The sequence below is a fragment of the Tenebrio molitor genome, chromosome 5 (assembly GCF_963966145.1).
Source record: "Tenebrio molitor chromosome 5, icTenMoli1.1, whole genome shotgun sequence".
NCBI lineage: Eukaryota > Metazoa > Arthropoda > Insecta > Coleoptera > Tenebrionidae > Tenebrio > Tenebrio molitor.
Genome location: NC_091050.1, coordinates 4,879,985 through 4,904,320, shown reverse-complemented (window position 1 = coordinate 4,904,320; position 24,336 = coordinate 4,879,985). Strand labels below are relative to the sequence as shown.

At 31.9% G+C, this 24,336-nt stretch overlaps 1 protein-coding gene across 4 annotated transcripts in view; it reads left to right on the top strand.

The window, feature by feature from the left end:
* Positions 1-5,156: 5,156 nt before the first annotated feature.
* Positions 5,157-24,336, top strand: part of LOC138131063 (cyclic nucleotide-gated channel rod photoreceptor subunit alpha) — an 85,274-nt gene continuing 66,094 nt past the window's right edge. For all 4 annotated transcript variants that reach the window (XM_069047820.1, XM_069047819.1, XM_069047818.1 and 1 more), the window contains exons 1-2: positions 5,157-5,369; positions 15,716-16,206. In XM_069047820.1, coding sequence (XP_068903921.1) covers positions 15,981-16,206 — 226 coding nt within the window. In that variant the 5' untranslated portion in view covers positions 5,157-5,369; positions 15,716-15,980. The remainder of the gene's footprint in view (positions 5,370-15,715; positions 16,207-24,336) is intronic.

The window sequence follows — 24,336 nt, the reverse complement described above, 5'->3', positions numbered from 1 at the left end:
CGACACGTTTTCAAATAGAAGATGTTATAGATGCAAATCTAAAGAACTTTTGAAAATGTTTTCTTAAATGAATTTATTTGATACACTGCGTTACTATCTTTTTTTGTACATTTAAATTCGCATATTTAAAGCATAATATTCTATTTTTAGAAACCACATTAACGAATATAATATACGCATTTCCATTTGGCTCCAAACTTCAAGTTAATTTTAGATTCCGTACTAAAGATATTTAAATTTCAAGAGAAGCTGGGTGCGAATTCGATCATTATCTTGTAAGGAACAAAATACAATTTCGCTTCAAGAAATGAGTATAAAATTTAGCAGAAGATCAAACTCGAATAACGAAAACCAGAGCAGTGCTGAATCAATAAGGTTTCTGAGATTTCTTTACTTGTAGCTAAGATTATCTGTTCATACAAACATTTACTGTAACAAGCGGTTATATTTAAGATCATTATTTTGAAGTAGGTATAAACTGAATCAGTTGAACAACAGTTCAATACAAAATAAAAAAAATATATTTTTACTGGTTAATTATGGGCAATCTTGTTTTCATCGAGTTCTCGTAAAAAATAAACAGATTTTTTTTAAAGGTATACCTACATAATTATGTAATTCAGAGATATGATATTGTTATTCATATTCTCTACCGACCAGCCACTCAGGGTGAATTTCATCATTATGTCAAATAGCCAAGAATAAATAATGTGTTATATGTATGTTAAAGAACATATAACAATTAAGCAAATCAAGTTGCAGGTTTTATGCAGGGTGATACATGAATTGTGGTAAATATTTAAACGTATGGCAAGTCCCTATTTATAGGTTAATGAAAAAAATTTACTGCGAAAACAAACAAAATATAAATAAAAAAATTTTGAAAAATTTAGCCATTGAAAAAGTTTCCATAACCAATGAAAAATATGAAAATTAAAAAAAAACCTTTCCCTGTAAACTGGTACATACTTATTTTACGTAACATATCGGTCATGAACCGAAAGTCTTAAAAAAATTAAATATAAACAAAATTTATTCAAAATGACGTGATACAAGCATGGACTCCATGAATTATGGAATCACGCATTCTATTAAAAATTTTGAACGTTTGACGAATTGTTCTTGGCATTTTCTTCGACACGTTCGATTCCGGAGAATGGGAAGCCCATAAAACAGAACCACTTCTCCCAATCCATCTTTCAAGAAAGTTATTATTTAACTTCTCTCACTCTCTACTTGCATAACGAGGAGATGCACCATCGTGGAAATACCACATGCCACTAGAGAATTGACACTTGACACAAGAACAAAAGCATGGAAGTGTGGATTTTCAGAGAGGTAGTCGTAATATAGTCTTTGCTTGTTTACATTTTTTCGTCAGTCTTTCGAAGAGTTGGGTAGACATGTGCGACCTGTGTCAATTCCTCCTCAATATTTATTCATTAATGTCACGTTGTGTTCTTATAGAGACATGTTGATGAAAAAATTTAGGTAATCTTCACCGACCGGTCCTTATCCAGGGGTGATCGGTGTTATGTTTCTCAATGACGAAAATCTTCTGGTTTTAACGCTTAGATACGCTGCACATGATACGAGTGTAACTCTTGGTTATGTAAAATAATAGACTGGGAGAGTTCTGGTCGCTGCTTCCACGGTATTCAAAATGGTTGTTTCTGTTTCTACTTTGAATTCACTTTGTGAGAAGCCTATATTTATCCCTTATATGTATCTTCAAAGAACCGTGATCACGTAGGTGCTGCACTGATCTTAAAAATCTACCAGTGTTTGGTACACGTCGTCCAGTAAATTTGTTCAGATACCACACTTGTTCTCTTGACGTATTTCCCAATGCTTGTGTATAATGCGAAACCATATCAGTTTTCTCGTTATTAGTAGGTAAAAGCAGCCATTGTTTTACAAACACCTTTAAACCTTTATCACAATTAACACACTGACAAAACTAGATAAATCAAATGTAAGGCTAACAAAACTGATTAGTTCAATATAAGAAAAAACGCTTTTTTTTTGTTGATAACAGCTGCTCCGTTACTTTCGTATAATTTACTCATTTTAAGACGAAATAATTTGTTCCTTATTTTTTCAGGAACCTATTACAGGGTTAAATATTTACATCATTTCATAAATTAGCTGATTTGATATATTCCATTCAACTAAAAACAGTAATTATAATTAATATATACATAAGTATATCTACGTATATTGCATTTCGTTCAAAATGTTTGTAGGTATACATTTCGATTACAAAAATAAATAATAACAACTTATTTGTGGTATATTGCTGCAAAGATCGTGAAGTTGGTTTTAATATGTAGTATCTTCGTTAATAACAATTATTGCTATATTACAACCTGACCTTTTTATTATCCATTTGCACGACTGACTCGGCAGGTAGCCGGAATTCAGGCTAAACTTCTTCATTACGGGTATTGCTACCAAGTAATAACGAGCAAATATATAATTATGTGAAGCAATAACAACCCCCAAACGCAAGTTCAGCCTGACCTCTACTCGTCCACCATTCTTTTTCTGTTGCTCCAATAATACCTATTTATTGTTACTGTGAAATTGTTTAGGACAATTAGACAGGTTTCTGGTGGACGTTCGTTAGTTAAAGTGTGTTTTATTACAACAGGAGTTCTAAAAAGAAAGAAGAAAATAGTAATAAAGTAGGAAATGTACTCCTATAATACAGTGTCCTAAAAATTGGGCACCAACGGTGCACGACAATGTAGAAGAGATTAACGTAAACGCCAGAAATTGTTAAAACAATTCTATTGGACTTATTTGCTAATAAATATATGCATTAATTAAATTGCCATGAAAATTACCTTCGATCATACGTATTATCTCAAAGTAGGTACAAGATCACTCACTACCGATATCTAATCCTGCATAATAGAGAATTTAGAAGCTTTGAAAATCGTAAAAATTATCTTAAGTCCACTACGGCAACATTAGAAGATAATGATGTACGAGTACCTATATCTTTGTTTACATTGTATTATCGTTAATTGAATAATTGGGTTTTTTTGTTTTTTTTTGTCCCTGAAAATTTTTTCCCATATTTTTTTTTTGTTCGACACTGTCAGAATTTGAGAATTTTCGCCTGTGTGAACGGATTTTGATAAATTTGACAACTTGTCAAAACGAAACGTCAAGCTAATTTTAAAGATTTTTAGCGATTTGGAGCCTTTAAGGGGCTCGTCGAACAAAAAAACGTTGTATTCAACTCGTTCTTGTGTAATTTGGGCTTTTTTGGCACTCGTGGACCTTTAAAACTCTCGTTTCACTCGAGTTTTAAACTGGTCCACTCATTCCAAAAAAAGCCAAAATTACACATGAACTCGTTAAATAAATAACTATTCATGTACATTTAAACATCCTTGATAAGGTAGTAATAGTTAGTGCGCCAATTTTGGAACACCCGTATGTATACATAGAAGTAATTTTTCGATAATTTTCATTATTCCGCTTGTTTCTGTTTCCGCACAATGAGGCCATCGCCGGTTTTCTAAATGGCAAATGGCATATTTGGATAAATTATTAAATTAAATATTAAAACATTAAATAATTAAATTCTGAGATATGCTCATCCACGATGTATGATGACCTTTGTACAGATGATTCTTGAGATATTATTTTTTTAGATTGAAACAAGTGGAAATTTCAATTTTACATTAGTACATTACATAACATTTGACTCCTTGTGCCTTTGTATCGTCACCGTGTGGTACAGAATTGTGGAATTTATACCAAAAGATTTATAAATAGAAACTTTTATTCTTTATATTACACTAATACACTTACATCGTATAATAAATGCACTGTTAATGTAAACCTGCTTTTTCAGATCGGAACTAAACACCTATTTATATGTATATACAGGGTGCATCTGAAATACTTGTGCTAATTTTAACCAGTGGAAGAACTCGTCAATTTATGAAACTTTTCTCTATAACATTTTACAAAATTTGCAAAAGTTATCCAAGAATCTTTGCCCCCTAATTTTTACCAAACGAGTCATTCTGTGTGATTAAATAGTCTCTATTTATTTGTTACCATGAAAATTTTAATTTTAATTATTTACTTTTTTCTATAACAACATAACTTTTTTGAAAATGCTCCGTTTCTATCACAACAGAAAATTCGCGCCCTAACCCATAGGCGGGTATACATTTTGATGGCTAATTTATTCCAAATTTTAAATCAATTTGCTACGTGTTAAAATTAACACACGCATTTTAGATAGATGGCTGTATAAGGTTAGGTCTGAACTGACCTAACCTTATACAGCCACTTTTAATTTTAAACGACTCAGTTGGCATGTTTTAACTTTTTATAATAAACGTTTTTGAATGTGTAATAACAGTTATTGATTCTTTATTTTCGTGGCAGAAAAGCAACAGAATTTGTACGATGATACCCCAAAAATATAAATTTTTGATTTATTTAACCTTCTCGTTCTTGTGAGCTTTAAATTTAATTTTCTTATTCAAACACGGTAAATCTTCTAAAGGATACCGGAATCCCCAGTTGCACACTTTAACGCACACGTTCTAAAATTAAATCAAACATTTTGATACAGCATCATTTTTTACTACGAAAAGTAACCTGTGTGAAGTGCCGAAGGATCACAAACAGTCAATTTACAAAAATCTGTCACTTATCGAGTTCGAGACGTGCAACAGAAGAGATAGCGATCTCTCTTCAACATCCGCATTTACTCGCAGAATGACGAGCTTGTATACGGCACGTCTGAACATTTAGCGACGATCATCAATCGACATAATAGACCTGACGAAGATCTACGTACTAGATCACTAAGAAATGTGAGAGTTTTTAATTAGAACGAGGCAATGAGCGTAATCGCGGCGGCTTAAATCGTCGTTCGCAATTAATTTTTAGGGTGAGCCGTTACACGTCGTCGGAGCGTATATGAAGAATTTTCAAGATTAATTTTATCGCTAAATGCGTGCCGAAAAGCATTGTAAATACGCCGCCTGCAAGATAAGAGCTGTCTGTAAGGGCTGGTCGGCGACTTTCCCCCCGGTTTTATCTCGAGTCCGGGCATACAGATAGAGCTGGAAGCTGGAGCGTGCGCGTCGCGACGCCCGGCGCCGCAGTGGATACACGGCTGCTGCCAGGGTTGCGTTCAGCCGGCTAGATCTGCAAGATAGATCTTTAGCTTGTGAGTGTCAGTCGGGTTGAAATGATTGATTTGTGACAAACGTGTGATCATACTGACTGAATTATTGACAGCTGTGGTTTATAGTGTCTGGTTAAATATTTGCTGATATGACGCGGACCTGTGATTAATTTATGTTAATAAAATATTGAGAATGGTTGCGGTAGGTGCCTTTTAAAGTTTGCCAATCACTGTGAATCTTAAACAAACAAGTGCTACACAATTGCCATTTAACAATCTGTTGTTAATACGAGTATCAACGACTTTTACATCTCACTCATTTTTGTTACCGTTAATTTCTTCCTAACCTTTAATCTTTTATGCGAATTTCGAATATTAATCAATGTAAAAGCATCCTGTGCGTATGGGTTTTTACTGAAATTATTTTAAAATTTATTGCTCTACGCATTTTGCGTAATTTTGTCCTCTCTTTCTCTCGCTCTGGAAAAACACAGACAGGTCTTCACTCTTTACTCATTTATTTCGATTCTATATTCTGGTCAGAATTCCTCTAAAAATATTGTTGATGGTATTTCAACAGACCAAATTACGTTTTTGTTATTTATTGTCATCGTTCTGCAGTCAAGCAAATTTTGTACTGCTTAAAAATTCATGCGTCACTGCTGAATTTTTAAAAATTATAGCACTGCAGATATTAATGCATATTTAATCTGACGGAACTTTGTAACTTCTTTCATTTAGTAAATTATCAAAATGTACAGTTAGAATACAAAATACACAAATTTAAAGCTTTCCAAAAGTTCGTACAATTAAAAGTATCATTCATGGTGTGCATAGTTTACCACTTTTATTAATTTTTAAGTAATCCATATCTACTTTGTGAAAATTTACAAGCCAAATTTTTTTCTAATTCCAAGTTAAGAAAAAAGCCTTTCAATAAATTAAATAGATTTAAAAGTATTTTTATTATTATTAATTTTGCAGGGTTTGTTGTAATTGTGGTTTCAATGGAAATTATTTAGTTCTAAATTCATTTGGAGTATGTATTTTTATGTAAAAAGAAAGCGACGCATTGAAGAAGTAGGCAACAACTCTCACATGATTTAATATTTAAATAAAGTCCCAAAGTTGCTGAATAGCAACTTTTTCGTTATGAATCACCAAGAGAAAGAAACATGTAAGTAATGTTTCTCAGTTGAAATTTATTCAAAATATTTTATCAGGTTTACTTTGCAAAATTAAATAATTCCACATTTATGTTGCAAGAAAATTTTTTGTTGGTTTCGTCATTACAAAGGTAGTTATTTTGCCAGCCGAATTTTTTAAAATTGGTATTACACCTAAGTTGTTGAATTTTATTATAAAAATTTCCAACTAACACTAATTTCTGGTCTTCTTTTTTATTCATGAAAAAGTATGATACTTTTTTCAATGTAGCTATGAATATTTTAGAAGGTTTCTCAATCTTTATTAAAATTGCAAGTCCCTAATTAGAAGATTAATGAAAGGCTTTGAGAACAACTGGAAATTAAATTTTTTACTTATCGAAAATTGTAATTAATTGGCGAATGAGATCTCCTGATTTCGTGATAATAGGGGCTAACCTGGGATTTTCTATTACAGGAGGTGGGAAACATTGCTATAGCAATGGCTAGGGGTGTCGAATGGTGCACTGCGCTTTCACTAAATGCTTTTCACGGCGTTATGCTTTTCAACACTTCCACCTCTCGCTCGGATTTTTCACAACTGACTTAAAAACCCAGACTTATTAGACAGCCTGACATCTACACAGTTTGTTCAATTCTTTATCTCTTTTTATATTTACAGAATAGTACAATGATTTCGAGTTTCGTCGAAAAAACTAACAGTGTAAAATTTTCATAAATTCCATGCCGATACCTAATGAACTAACTTTATAATAACATAGCTTTACCTGGGTCAAGTAAAATCATCAATTTAAATTAAAAATTCTATTCAAATTGCTAGTTAAAATCAAATTTGCACATGTAAAGTACAGACTACAGACTTAATAATGAGAAGTACATAATTAATATTACGACAAATATGTTATTGCAATTAATTGTGGTTAAATATTTATGGTACACATGATTTACATAATAAATGAAATCATTTTGTCGAAAAACGATTATATTAGTTTTAATTGGCCTGCTTTTACGAGTACTCACATTCGATTTGTAATACTTATAACAAATTTAAGCAGTGATTTCACAGATTCACAAACAATTTAGGTAATAACATTTTTATTAATACATATTAATAATTTTAAATACACACTTGCGTTACTTAATTTTTTTAATCACCTAAACAAAATTAAAATTTTTAGCAGATTAATGGATAAAAAGTAAGAAATAAAATTCTTTAAATTTATGCCATTGATTTTTTGCATTTCCAAATCGTCATCTTAATAGTTAATAAATAAGTTTTTGAAATTTTGGATTTGATGCATACGATTACTTATTTTTTACTTAAAAATTCTGCCAAATAAAACGGAAACAACTTGAAAAAAATAGCTCTTGTTTATTGACTTTAGTCAAAGTGGAAAAATTAATTAAATCTCTCGTTAAGCTATATTGAAAAACAAATACGTATATGTAGGTATATTGCTGGAAAAGTAATCACGAATTTATTTGTGAACGTTCATCGCGTGTGGGTGGTGCAAAACTTTAACTCTTCTTTGTCGTTTTAATGCGCTTTTTATGTTTAGTTTTTTTTTTGTCTTATTTTATTTGAAGCGGGTACAGTGAAGTCTTTAATGAACTTGGAAGATAAATAATCTTCTCGTTTTCACTAAGAATCGCAAAATTTCTAGGGTAGAGGCCTTCGCAATAAAGTTATAATTACATTTAACATTACATTAAGCTTAAAACTTAGCATACACTACGAGTAATGTTAAGACTTTTAACAAATTACTTTGCAGGAGTGAACATCTTAGGTAGAGTGAGAGAGAACCATTAAATAAAGTTTGCTTAAGTTCTGTTTCGTAATTAGGGGACAAAAAATTAACAAAACATGAATTATCGAAAATGAAAATATAAAAGCCAGTTGGCTATACATATATGTATAAATTTAACTCACGTTGGTCCAACCGGCCCTTAGTAGTGAAATTTAATATAAACTAGTCAATGTTAGCAATGATACATATTTACTTAATTGTGTTACAGTTATAGCTGTTACTTATTTAATTTATTTGCATAATTTTAATTTTAAATTAGTATAAAAATTAGTGCGAAAGTAATATAAAACATTCAAATTTACCATAAATAAATGGACTTTCCGATTTAGTTGAAATCACTTTCGATTCCAGGGAGACTTTGAATTTGCAAATGACTGACTCATTATTAATGTCATCGGAGTGGACACTGAGAGGGACAAAATTTTAGCGAGGTTGGAGAGAGATTATTCACATTGGGGAATTCTGATTGTTCATCTTTACCGACTTTTGACGGTGGGTTTTCCTATAAAAATTCAATTTCATCCATCTTGAGAGGAGTAAAGAACAAATAAAATTTATCTGATTTTATTAGTTAACAAAGTACAAAAAGACAAAAATTATTGCACACCACAAAACTGAAACATTTCGGAAAACTAGAATTGAATTCAAGTGTGTAATTCACTTTATGTCATTATTACAATTCTCTTCTAAATAAAGTAAAATTAAAATATAAATTTAGTTCTGAACAAAATTCGTGTTTTGTGTAATTTAATATTCTGCACTGTAAATAATTTATTATGTGATCAAATTAATGTACATAATAAAATTTAGAGTACTTGTAATGTAGTATCTACATGTATGAATTTCGCATAACGTTATTAAAGTTTATATTCTACTTCACAATATACGCTGATGGAAATATCATCAAAATAAAACAATTGAAAAAAAAAAACAATTATATTTTCAGATAAAAAATAAAATTCATCAAATTTATGTGGCTAAAATCATCACACAGGTCAATTTGTGTTTTGAAAGGCCTTGCAGGTTATTACCACGCAACAATTCAGCAAACATAGGTTTTATTTTAATTTTAATAAAGTAATATCGGTCTGTCAGTACACAAAGTAGAGGTTTCTTCGATGCAGTAATATTATAATTGCAAATTATCCAGTAAAAGAGCTAAATATTAGATATCTTAATTTCTAATAGACTTTTAAATAATAGAGGCTTGTAACGAACATAAGAGAACTGTCAAAAGTTGTCTATGAGGTTTGAGTTTGTAATTCGTGGTTCAAAATTGATAACTTTTTATTAATACACCTACGTAGATGGTGCTAAACCACTAGCATGACATGAATGAAGTATTTTACTAATCAATACTTAACTTAACTGACTGAAGTGTTTGAGATAATTTTGGGTATTGCGACAAATTCTGGGGATGGCGTAAATATTTCAATGGGCAATTTATATTGAATGCTGAATTTGGATATTTTATCCTACGGTAGTCAGAATAGCGTCGCTGAAGTTATTAAACTTCATTTAGATGATAGATATAAATGATCTGATATATTTCTGTTTAATATACATTTAAATATCATAAGTCGAATAAGTATGGAAAGAAATGAACTATTTTTTTGAACTTCACACTTTTAAATGGCGAAACTAATCTTCTGTAAAAGTAAATGTAAAATACACAAACATTTGATTTATGCATTTATACTTAGGTATTTAATCGTGAAGTTTTTCACTATTTTTCAAACATACAACATGATTTTCATAGCATTTATACAGGGTGTTTTTTAAATGCTAGTACAAAAAAACACTGGTAATAGGTGAGAATGAGTAGAACTCATACACAAAAAAATTATTTAATAAATAAAAGTCTTTTCGTTTTCGAGATAAAAATAAATTAAATCTTGGTTAAAATTTTCAGTACGCTACTGACAATGTTTTGGATGGTTTTTTTCTGCATCATATTCACAAGAGGGGTTTTCACGGATGTTCCAGACTTTTCTGGGTAGGGGTCAAATCCCGGAACTTGTTTTGTAGGATCCTCAATTAAATTATTATTGAAAATATCTACGTCTTGCCAGGCTGCTTTCCAATAATCCGATATCGAAATCTGTTGTATTTGTAGTATTGTACCTATGTACAGGAGGCAATACAAATATTCATTTTTTTCCTTTGTAACCTTTTTTTCACAGGCTTACTAAAAAAGATACGTTCTTTTATAATTCGTCATTAAAAATGTAGAATGTGATTTACATTTTCAAGTGGGGGTGACTGGGGGCGTATGTTCCGTATTTGTAATATACTGACAAAAATAATAAGTTTCTCTTCGACTCAATCCAAGATGGGTCCACGACATCTGAATGTCATATTGGTGTATTTCTTTTTTAACTTTTTTTTAGCTTATATTCCCTTTTTAGTTGTGAAGTTATTTGTTATTGTTTTTAAAGTTTTTCATAGGGCCGGTTTCACCAACGTGAGTTAAATTTAACTACAAATTAAAATAGACGAAAACATTGTTACAACAATAGGTAACTAAAGTAACGAAGCATTTTAACCTACAGTTAACGTTAACTGGCGTTGGTGAAATCGGCCCATAATAAATTAAAATGATTAATACAGTTACTGAAAATTGCACTGTATTACAGAACAGTGTTGCACCGTATTGCATCTTTACTCCTTTCCCAAACATTTTTGTTATTTCAATTACACTATCTAATCTCTTTCAATGATATCGTTTGCATGATAATATTTTTTTCTAGGTGGTTTTAGTTAGTTAAGAACTGCAAAGGAAGTTTTTAAATAAGTTGCGGTACTATGTCTGTTTTCAGAAACTATAAGAACAATATCGATATGAGATTATCCAATATCTGTCATACTGCGGAATTCTAAAGGAGACATTTAAATCCTTTCAGATTAAGTGATTTGTTATTTGCCAATGGAATCGGGTTAAATTATAAATGTACTGAGCCCAAGTTCGATTCGACTTTTGTAGGGTTTTATTTCTTTTATATCAACGAAGGTAGGTGAGCTTTGTCCCTTAGGACAAAGTTTCTCCAAGTATTAGGTTTTAGCAGAAAAAACTTTAGTAGGAAGGCAGAGTAGAAGAATAAAATTTGTCAAGAAGTTTATGTCATTTTCTGCGTATTTACTATTACTCGGCAATCTCTTAATTAGCACATTTCATTGTTTTCTCATTAGCAAGTTTAGGTATAAGAGGGACTATCAGAAAATACTTCGACTTTGCTAATAAATTGAATTGACCCCGTAAATTGTTTAATTATAACAAAGTCTACAAAGACTGCAGTTATACGGCCGGTAGATAAGCACTGTTCCGGAGAGCCGAGTTGCGTCCGAGAGACTAACCATTGAGTGTTTTAGTTGACGACAAGGGTATTCCTCGGAAACCAATTTACAAAAATGGTTTTTGTTCATTAGCTGAGCAGCTTCAGCAACTTAGCTCAAGTATTTTTTTAATGTTCTAGCAATTTGCCCTTTGTATTTATTTGTCAAGCGATTGTTACAAGCGTACGGTGCAAATTGGATTATTAGATCGAATGCTAAATATATTTTCTTGTTTTAATAGCGAAACTGTTTGTGTCAATAAGCGACATAATGGGGATCGTTAATCAACACAGCTTCATTTGCATGTTAATAATTTATTAGAGGTAGAATCTTAATTGTTTCTGGTGTAAACAGAGTTAACAATAAATAACAACTTTAATAACAATGAAAAGAGTGCACGATGGGGATGCTGAAAAGGGATGTTTAGATTTTTTCCAGCCTTGAACTCTGTTGGTTGCTAGCATGGCTTGGAAGAGGATCGATGCCCTCACATTCATTGTCGATACGCATATAATAGGAAACAGAACCGCATGGAGGGCACGCTTCAAATAACACTTTAGTCTCTTAAAATATTAGCAAATTTTAATTAAACATAAAACCATTTGTGTTTTCATAATTAGAAACAAGACTGAAATGTACGGAGTTCCAATAAACTCGCAAAATTGGGTATTTAATTATTAAAGACGGCTTCTTTTCAATTGTATGTAATTAATTTTAAAAGCAACCGTTCACATACGACATCACTGACAGACAAGATGGTAATTTATCAACGTAATGTAACTTTATGATGAAAAAAGTTTGCTCTCACACTGAGGGATCTATCTATATCCTACGTTCACGTGTATACAATTTAAAAAATGTATTTTCTCAGCTTCGATAAAATATTTCAATCAGAAAAATGTACGACTGGAGCTCTAAGAACCTTTAAAGTTAATGACGCTGTATGACAAAATATAATGTCCCCAAGTTGACACTCACAAGAATTAGTCTAGGTGGAGAGCAATTACGTTTTTTTACAGTTAACTGCGTGTTTATGTTGCTATTCTAGTTTAAAAATTGGAATTTATCGCTATCTGTTTCCTAGGAAAGATGTTTCAGGATCATAAATTTGCCCGGAAATAGAATTTCAGAAATCATTTTCCAAGATTGAAATACAATTTTCCCGATCTATGAAATTGAAACTGTGTCAGTGTTAGGAACCATACAAAATTTATTATTTTAAATTCAATCTAGACTATGTCTTCTTTACAATTTGATTTTCTTAAACTGAGGACGACAATATTTCCCACAAAGCAAATTATGTAAGTATTCCATTCAGTGCATGCATTGCCTTAGGTCAAGCTTGTACTAATTTCAAAGTTCAAAAGCGATTGTGGTTGCCAAGATATTCGTCTCTTAAAAGTTTAAATTTGTGGATATTAACAGGCATGTTTGACTGTAATTTGTGACACAATTTTTTCAAAGCTGTTTATTGTAAACCTGCGGCTACGATGAAAGCTGAGGCAGAGGTGTTGGATTTTCTCATGGGCTATGAGGAAAACACCGTCATTCATTACGTTAGTGTCGTCTCTCTCTCGTCTATTTACATGTAATGTAGTCGACGTTCTCATTTACAGATTTTTCATTGGTTTATCGCTCCGCCTTCGCGCAGGTCTTTGAATTTGTGGAATGTAATAAAACACAACAAAAGAACAAACGTTAAAAATCAGTAATTATTTATTACAAATCTTTATTTGAACTCTATTGTTGTTTTTTTTTAAATGTGGAATATATGCAGAAAAAACTACTAACTAAAAAAAAAATCTAAACTAAATCTACTGTATTATTTTAACAGATGTATGTATCCACAAAGTCAAAATGCGGAGGCGAGACGCCGGTAATTATGTTGATAAGCACTGCACTATTACTTGATATACTCCGTACGGTGATAGATTGCACGTTTTTAAATTCTAGTTCCAAAACATAAAGCAGTGAAAAATACTAAACTCTCCATCTCAATTGTTTCACGTTATGTAGAAAACCGTTGTGTCCCTGCAGATTAATTCCCGCCAAACCAGTTTCTGTGTCTGTCTTCTGTCAAAAAACGTGCAATCTATCAGAGTACGGAGTATAGTAATATCCGTAATAGTGTATGTACTCCGGCAAAATTGCCGTGCCGCCGGATGGAGGTGGGATAGTGTTAAAATACAGGGTGTCCCAGAACTCGCGGATCAAACTTACAGGGCGTTTTCTTTGGTGATAACTGAAAGCAATAGCGTTTAAAAAAAAGGACAGGGTATAATCGATTTTTTGTAATGAATAATTAAAGTTGACTAATCAGAAGGACGCTGTTAATTTGAATTTCACGTAAATTTAACCAAAGGTTTGAATTGCCTAGCAACATAATTCTAGTAAGAATGGTATGAAATTTCAAGTAAATGTTTGGGCAACTGTGAAGATTTTGACAACGTCAAGTTATAATTTCATTCGAAATTGTCAAACTTCGTATTGAAATCATGTATACAGCTGCAGAGTATGCCGAAATGCTCATAATTTATGGAGATTGCCGGCGCAATGCACGTGAGGATGCAAGGGAATATGCAATACGTTTTCCACATCCAAATTATAACGTATTTCTACGGTTGGTGTACCGTGCTCGAGACACTGGGTCCTTGGTACCTACCTGACAAGAAATTGGTGGTCCCCCGCAAGAAGTTAGAACGCCAGAGACTGAAGATGCTGTTCTGCAGTTCTTTGATGACGACGGTAGAAGAAGTATATTTGAAAACTATATTTACCGCGAACCTATCAATATTTTAGAAGAACTAAACGACCAAATTTACGAAACACTGGCTACTGTTATTCCTAATATGCTTAGACTGGCAAGGGAAAATTTAATAAAACTAGCTCGCCTATTCCTTCAGATGAAAGGTGGTCATTTTGAACACTTGTTATAAATTATTCTTTTTATTTTGCATGTTTACATCGTTTAGTTATAAAATTTGATCTTAAATTTTTACTAATAATGATGCTAAAATAAATAGGTTAGTTCAATCCAGTTTTGTCTTCTTTCTTTCAGAACTGCCACTATGCTTGATCTGTTGTTCAAAACCTACGTGTAACTCCAGCTTTTTTTGCAATGTCAAGAATGTTCCTAAAAGTCTTTTCTTTCATTTCGACGATGACGAGTCCCGCTCGTGTAGCTGCGCTAATACGTTGCAGATGCAGAATGTATGCACAGGAGTCAGGATAAATTTATTGTGATTCCGATACACTTCACAGGCCCTGCATATTTCACTTTTTACTAAGATTTTTAAGGTAGTACATAATATGTATTACTCACTTGACGCTACGTCGCCATTTTACCTTCCATCAACAAAGGTTCAATTCATCATATCCCTCCCGTCAATTTCCCATACCCCTCAAGGTTACTGGAAATTTTCACTCATAACATAACAAACCATATTTCATTCATTGCCAGAAGAAGAAACTTCTTGCGTTCTCTGATTTAGATTCTATACATTTGTTCACCTGCCTTTGGCGAAATTATCCCATTTTTGGTTATTTCAAAAGTAGCTGTCACTTTTGACGTCTCTTTCGACAAGTTGACCAGATAAATATTGAAAATAATTTTATTATTCATCGAATTATACGTTGCTTGGCAATTGAGGGAAGGTACTCAATTTTCTCATAAAGGGAAAATTAGATCGAGCTCTATTGGTCAATTTGATTAATTCATAACTAAAAAGCTGTTGCACCCTGCATATTTTTCTAAACGTTTTTTACCTTCATTACCATCAAGGAATATACAGTTTCAATTTGATCCGCGAGTTCTGGGACACCCTGTATATGCATATATTTAAACAAATAATAACCATATGAAATTAAAATTTTTATTTTTGTGGAATGCTTTTTTTATAATGATATTTTGAAAGAAAGAGAGGACTAAGCCATCATTATTGTTAAATTAGTATGTAATTCAAAATAAATTATTTTGCCAAAATGTTCATAAAATAAATTATTTATTGATCAAAATTATTAGCTATTGTAGACGTGACTATTGTTATAAATTCAACACAATCCAAATTTGTTGCAAATGAGCAAGTTTTTTGTTGAATTGTATTGCATTTTCGATTATTTGTAATGGCAAACGAAATTTTTAAGTTGAAACGATTGCATTTCCTGAAGTTAAAAAGTATTTTATTTTCCACGTAGTTTTTGCATTTGAAATGAGGTCTACAAAGCAATTGTTTTAATTTTAGATGGAATCGTCAATTACGGACAAACAGTTCAAGAACTTGCATCCTTCCCGTCATACCAAGAGACCGAAGACCGTTACAAATTTAAAAAATATCCCAGTGCTACGGTTTGGCGTCACAATAATAAAATCACAATGTCTAGGTCGTTTATTGTCTTGGACGACGTGCACACGGAACTACCATTAGTAAATATTAAAGGATATTTTGTTTGGTGGAAGTTATCCACGTGGCGGGCAACATACCCTGGGGCGCGCTAGAACATGGCGTGATGTCCACTGCCAAACGACTGGTGCTGAGTTGGCGGGGCCGAAAGCAGTCACATGATAGTTCGGTCGGGCGGCTAGTGGGACATGGCGGAGGTAGTGCCCTGGGCCCCGGGGACAACCACGAGCTTGATGAGATCGCCGTCGTATCCAGTAATGCCGATCCTTGTCATGTCAAGTATGGCAGTGGAACGACATTATCCACCATCAACGGGCCCAGACTTGTTCCGGGTAAGTGACCATCAATCATTAAAATTTCAATTTTGTTTCACTTAATAACCAAAACTCTCCTAATTCTCCTTTCTTGATGGTTTTATTTTTAAAAACGAAAAAATCATGAAGAGGTCGATATTTCAGTAATTATCAAATGCGTAAAAAAACTAAATGGTGCTAATGGTGATCAAGAAGGACTGTTTGGGTTGGTAATACTCGATTTCGTTTTTAAATGGTACAACTTCCGGTTGTTACCAGCTTGATACTAACAGCCGCATTATTGACAAATAATATTTGACATTTCAAATTAAATTGAACATGCTGGTGAATCTGTTCGAGAGCCTGAAAAGAAGAGTTAATTTATATCTGAAGTTTAGAGCATTAGAGCATTTCCTTTAGTTAATTTTTAGATAATTGTTCTCTACTTCAAGTTTAATTTCTTTCTATCGTTAATTTTTACTCTCATAACCTATCATTTTGTCGTTATTATGTTACGTCAGATATCTGCCAAATAAACCAACGAAACATATCCGGTTGCAGTGCCTTGTCCTTGATCACCCTGTATATTTTTAAACTTTTTTTCTGTAATATGTTGGAATATATCATATAATTGTCAAATTGATTATTGAGTAAATGTTGGCAGCTGCAAGTGATATTGGTTCTCTAAAGTACCACTGATTTGAATTTTCATTAAAAACAGATATGGATTTACTGAATGAATCAAATAATCGATACACAAATACGAATTTATAACGATGAATTCGAATAAATAATAAAATATTGGATACTATAAAATACAAGCTTTAATTTTCTTGATAAGATTTAATTGAGATTGATTCTTTATGTGAACAAGACTGTGTGTTTAGTTACTTTTAGTTGATTCTTTATTTGAGGCGATAACAGAGTGTTTGCGCTTTTCCATGAATATATTCTATATTTCCGTCAAAATCAGTGTAACTTTATGGTTACTATGCAGTCGACCTAAGCCAGGGCACCTGACCAAATTTACCGCAATACGATTATCTGGTTTCAATTAATAGATTATCGGACAGGTCACTGACGAAACAATCAATTAAGGAAATGATTGTGTGTAAAGTTTACTAATTTGCGTTAATTTAGATAAGCTTAGGCACTGAATTGATTTCATATGAAGTTATAAATGAAACACAGAGCATGTATTATAGAAGTGATTTTTTTGCGTGGATGTGAAATAGTTCACAGCTGCATTATCAGAGGTAGAATGGCACACTGGAGGGAAACGCGGAGAAGTGTGATATACGGTATTATGGTGGCATGAAAAACGCAGAAAGATGCTTTTCAGTGCATTTAAAATATCATTTAAGTCTCATTTTTCATTTTAACCCTTATAAATAGGTTCCTTGATGAGTTTTGTGAGGAAGTTTACACTTTTGTATGGAAAGAACATCTGTTATAAATTTCTTCTCATAAAGACAAAAAATAATACAGTACCTACAAACTGGAAGGTAGAATTTTAAACTAAAAAGTTATTCTTACATACCTAATTGTTATTACAAGACCATTTTATATTAGAAATCAGATAAGTATCATTATAGCCACACTTCACTTTTCAGATTATTTATCCGTTGCAAAATGGTAATAATAAAATCTTGTAAATTTTGTTATGATTATTTACTTAAGCAGAAATCCGAATCTAGTAATTATAACGTGCAATTTTTAATGTTTCGAATTAACGAATAATAATAGAATGGACGGAGAAGTGGACAAAGACATATAAAGAGAAACTTTATTTTAAATTTTGTTTTGTAGTTTTTCTTTGATCTCACATTCTTTACAAACGACTTATTTGTAATATCACGTCAGTCCTTTCTGCCACGTACATATTATCAACGCTGTCTCACCATTTGTTGATTCAATTACCACGGTTAATTATTGGTTAATGGTTTCAACGCCTCGATGCTTTAGTTTGATCATCATTCATCTTTAGCTCACGTAAATTGCAACAGTAAAACACTGAGCAAACATATAAATGCAGTGAAGAGTTTTTTACTTCATTAACAGTAATTGTTTCCCTTTCATAAAACACGTCAATTTTCATTTGAGTTTTTACTTGATAACTTTATTTTAAAGATTTTTATCCGCAATACGTGATGGTTTTGGAGCTTATTCATGCAATAAGTAAAATACAAATATTTTATTTTATATTTTAAAATAGAATGTGGTGTTTTTATTTTTGTTGCGTGGTCAAAAGGTTACGTTTACAGAACTGTAAATAGAAAAGTTTCATCAGAAAGGTACATTTTAAATTGTTTCAAATTTTCTACACACGAAACAATAAATGGTGACAAGTACGTACTCTCGAGTATTATTTTGTACAGTTTCTTTCAGTGTCGTGTGCGTTTTATAGACACGAACTAAGCTGCTGACGTCAGAAGTCGCCGCCAGCTAGAAAAATAATAAGATATTCCATCTTGTCTCTAGAGAGTCTGAACAACTTTAGGTGGAACAAAGATGAGAACTTTCCTAGAGAGGGGCGTTTGGAAAAATCAGATAAAGGAAACGTATGAACACGTACAAATTAGTTTAATAACGGCGCACTATCGTTTGTGGCGAATGTTGGAACGAAATTAAATTCTAAATATGATATACATAATTAGTTAATTACATATTATTATATATACAGGGTGAGGTATCAAAAACGGACATCATGATGGCGACGTTATTCCCATGCGATTTTAAAAATCGACACAGGTAACAAAATGGTTCGAAAAACACTATAAGCAAAGGCAGTAATTTACACCTTCTAGCATGGTTCCATTGGTGGGCGATGATTTGATCGAAAATAACACAAACTCTACTGAAATAATTTTCAGCATCAAAATAGAAAAATTAGAATTATTCTGTGTATTAAACATGTTGTCATTTTTATAAACTTATAATTTAGGAATAATCTACCTACTGTTAATATAATAGATGGTTAGTTTTGTTTTTAATTGTTACTACATATTTTATTTTACTATTTGTATGTATGTATTAAATGATTTTCTTAATCCTTGTGATTTAATTTTTTTGTTATCCAACCCTAATAAAGTATGATGAGAGCAAACAACGAGAAATCGATAATGGTATGGCTATGTCAAATAATATCAAAGATAATCTCAGCCCTAAATTTTATAATCTGCGCCAGCAACCGGATGCGGAAGTAAGAAAGGTTTAGTGGTTGTCCAGGTATATTTTATATACCTGTTGAGTAAGGCATACCGCTGGCGGAGACATGGCACAGATAAACCTGTAATATCCGCTTTGCGGTTCCGGTTCGAAATACTGGTCATTGTTTTTCACATTGTTCTCTCGTCTCCGTCTTTTTGTTTTACTTATTTTCTTCCAGCTCTGTTGCTAGTTTTTGTTCATCAAGATTTTCTCTAGACGAACTTGTAATAAAACCCGGTTACAATTCTTATTCTTGACGTCTAAAATTCTCCACTTTTTCTAAAAGCAATTACAGGGTATAAGGATTGCATTGCAGTGAATGCTTTAGGTTTAAGAAATTTGTAAAGTTGCGATGGTCCAGAGTACTGTCTGACACAATAAAATTAATATAATTAAATGATTTATTTAATGTGAACAATTTTATGACGTTTTAAAACGTTTACTCATTTTTTGGCACAGAAATCAAATAAAACGGTTTAAGTAAAATATTTTGCATCAGAGATCGTTCTTCCCATTTATTTGAAGCTTTTGACGATAAACGTCGACATTCGTAAACTAAAGGCATCAAAGTCGATGCTGACATATTAGAATTTTTTGATGCGTGTTTACTTTGCAGATTTGTAGGAAATATTTCACTTAAATTAGATCAAAGATGATAAGTTGAGTAAACAGTTTTATCCGATATTTTTGGTTACATTTACCATGATACTTGCAGTTTAACCAATTCTTAATTTCAATTATTATTATTATTAATATTTTGTTGTTGACCTATCTGTTTAATTTTCAGTGTATTTTATGAATCCATATATGAAACCTTGGTAACTTTGCTATTTATACCTGTAGAATTATTTTTTTAAATGCTTTAAATCCATCCAAATCCTACATTTTTTAAACCTTATTACTCTTAACATAAAACCACAACATAAACCCCTGATATTCTAATTATTAAAGTTTTATCGATTGCAACAAACTTTTCAAATCGTCTTTTCGGATCCTGGATAATAATGGGTACATCGGCCTCAGAGATCAGTTGTCCAATACGCTTCTGATTTGGGATTAATATTCTTAGCAAAAATTAAATCATTTTCTCGTGTGCATAAATGGCGGATGCGCCGGGAAAGGAACAAAATAATTCTCACATGTTTTGTATGTTTGCATTTCATTTTGTAATTTACGTTATGAAATGAAATTCATCAACGGTGGTAACTAAACCATGTAAACAACATCTTCCATAGTTATTAAATAATTTTGTCAGTTCTTCCCTAATTAAGAAGTAATTGAGGTAAAAATAAATCAAAACAGTTACCTTATTTTTCAGTGTCTGGTAGAGAATGTGCATGTAAAATATGAAGAAAAGTTACCAACAGCGTGGCAAATGGGGAACTGATGTAACTAAATCTAACAAATTTAGCAACGAGTTAAAATTAGATTTGCGAATCTGCAAGTTCGTAAATTAAATAGTAAATGTGACGGAGTAACTTTTTCACATCAAATAGTTAGAGAAACATTTAAATAATGTTGATGAAATATTTTGCTGGATTATCTTATTAACTAAACATGCAATGTTTTGCATAAAAAAAGAAGTCAAGTAGTTAAAATTAAATTAGCGCATTCAAAACAATTTGACATTTTATTATAAATACGAGTACATGTTGGATTAATAAAAAATACTAAAACTCGTAATGAAGAACTGGCAATAGTTGGTTACTGTTAGAATTCAATCAATTTAACTGACAAGACTAACTAAACAACGAACGGAACGAGAACGTATGCTGCGTTTACCAAATCTAGTTGTCGACTTACGTGCTTAAACTTCCATCCGGAGGGAAGATGCTTTAACCACCGTAAAACCGGTAATCCGACTCTATTGTTTTAGATGACGAAGAATCACGCTCTAAGAGTCGAAAAAAGAAATATCTATACGTTCTATATAACTAAGTCTGTTTCAGTTTGTGTATTGAAACAGACATATTGATTGTGACAGTAAAACATATAAAGGAAAATCAACGCTAGAATTGTCAGGGTGCATGATTGATGGTGGACTGTCAACATTAAGCTAAGATCAGTTCATTTTTGTGTGTTTCTTAATATTTTATCAAAGCTATTTGTTAGCCTTGTGACACTATTATTTTTTAACTCAACTTTGGTTCTATTTCTCATTATTAAAAAATATTTTATGTTAGCGATCAGTAAATTTTATTAATGCAAATGCTAAAATTTAAATCAATTAACTTTTTACGGAGATCAGTCCAGTCGATAACTACGCTTTCTGTGCCCTCAAATTTACTTTTAATTGTCATAATTGAGTTTTACTGTGCCAGTTAACACAATTATTGAAATGAAGCGTTATTAAAATACAATCAGTAGTATCTGGCAATTGCTATAAAATTCGTCGGCATCTTTAAAAATTAAAATATTAATTACCTTACTTGTCGGAACATAAAAGGAGTGGATAAATATTCAATCTGCAAGCAGAGAAATTAGTAATTGAAAATTTTCGGTTTCCGGAGTTTGCAGCAGTTACATCATAAACGACATTTAAAATTGCTTTTCATTAACGCATCAGAAAACCGCTTTCCGTAAAGAAAAATCAATAGAGTGTACAGAAATTCGGATTTCTTTTTAGGGTTTACCGCTTCGACCATATATTTTTGGTCTTTTACAATATTCGCCGAGGTATTCAGTAAATATCAATTATTTTTGACATATTACGGCCGTAATAGATGAACGTAAAATTGTGAGGCACTGCAAAATGATTAATTAAAATGAAAACATTACCCCAGACATTGCTTTACATCATAACAAATTTAATTAACGCTTTTCAGTATGAACTGTCAAGTCCTAATGGCTGCTCTTGTGCAAATAAATAAATTACCTTAACTGTACATTAAGGTAAACTATATTCAAAATTCCTAATTTGTTTTAATTACACAAACTACTCGTGCAATCAGAAATATCGAGAACGACGAATTTCATTTACCTCAACATTTTGTACAAAAAGTTCCACTGGCGGAGGTAATTTAAATATTGTTTACAGCATTTGCGTGTTTAATCTAACAAATATTTGAAAGTCTTTAATTACGAGTTATTTTGAAAGAGCATCCGTTTTACGAAACTGGACAGTTAATGATCATCGCTTTTTCCCTGGCTTTTTATATTAACTTGTGCAAGTCGACAAGATATTTAGAAGCTGAAAGAAGTAAAACTTTCAAAGGACGTCGTGTGCTTCCAACATATTTCTTTTTGTTATTTGTAATTTTGCCTTTGTTTTTCTCGCAACTTTTAAATTGAATTAAATTTTACGCAAGAGTTGTTTTGTTTAATATGTGAAAGTATTTGGTATTTTGAATCGACTAATGAAAGAAAAATGAGAAAAGAAAAATAAATCGAGCTTTAACTTGACAACACGTAAATTTAGCGAATAAATCAATCGGATTAATTATTTCCATAACTTTTAAAGACTTGAATAATTTTAAACATTTAAATTGGAGACGTATCGTTTCCTCGCGTAAAATATTATACTTTTTAGATTGCTAAAATTTTAAGAATTATGTGTAAGGGAATACTCCAGACGCAATTGCAGGATAACGTTAACAAGCAATTAGCTGAGGATAACAAAACAAGTTATCACAATTATTGTTTTATAGGAGTAGGTTGTAAATGTTGTATGTAATATATGGATAGGTAAATAACCTAACAATTAGATTGTATTTGCTAAAATTTATTAGTAACAACTAAAATTTCATGTTTCTCTATTGTTATAGATTAATAAATTTAATTCAAATAATTTAAAACAATTTAAATAGCACCATTGTCTATGGGCAATTATCTAGCAAAATTAAAATATATGTAAGAATATGTCCTTTTGTCCGTTGATAGGTTCATTAAAAAATATTGCTCAATCAGTCTTGTACGCGAAACTACTATCCACACGGCAATTATCAAAACGTGTAAAAGAGTCTACAAATTGGTGCGGATTCTGAGCCCTCCAAATTCTGAAATTCTGAGAGTTGACGTATCCTGACAGGTGAAACCAAGCTTCGTCACTAAAGAATGAAATATTTAGCAGATGGTCATAATTGAGGTGATTTTGAAACCAACTACAATATTCAACACGACTCAGATAATCTGCAGGTTGGAGTTTTTGTACAACGGTTATTTTATAAAGAAACAAATGTAACATAGGTATATATTTTTAATGATTTTGTGACAAATGCTTGGTGGTACACCAGATTGTTGAGATAAACGGGATACGGATATCTGTGGAGTCTCTTCCACCCTTTGTCTCAAAACCTCGACAATTTTATCAGATACTGCTGTCTGTCCTGATGATTTACCCTTGTTAAAAACCTGTTCACAATTCGTCCAATGTGAGTTAACAAAGAATCATCCTGAATGTTGTTCGGATATTATGGCCCCAATTCATTTTTACAGTCAGATAATGAATATGTCCATTCACCAGTAATAAACCATCCATTCCGAAAGTAAGAAACAACAATGAACGTGTTCTGTTCCATAGAATAATCCACCATCAAGAAAATAAAGCTAAAATAAAACATAAAATTGTAAAACATAGCCTCACAAATTTTGTTTACCTTTAAAACTCTCCGGTATTTGCAATTGAAACTGAAAAATACAGATTTTTGGTGTTAACTGTGATTAGCTGCGATAAAATGAAGGAACGAAAACTGGACTGAAAAGCACGAAACAAAACGTCGTTAATGTTAGAAGTGACCGTTAATAATGAAAATTGGAAAAAGGCGGCACAATAATATTTTTTTCCAAAGCAGGCCCTGATCCGATAATAATCATTTAAGGAAAATATACTTGACATTAAATTTATTGTTACATTGCTAGACATGTTAATTCTTACATACACAGAATAATCCGTTGGTCTATGAAGTATGACACTCTACAGGGTGTATCCAAATTCGATCGACAAACTTTCAGGGCAGATTC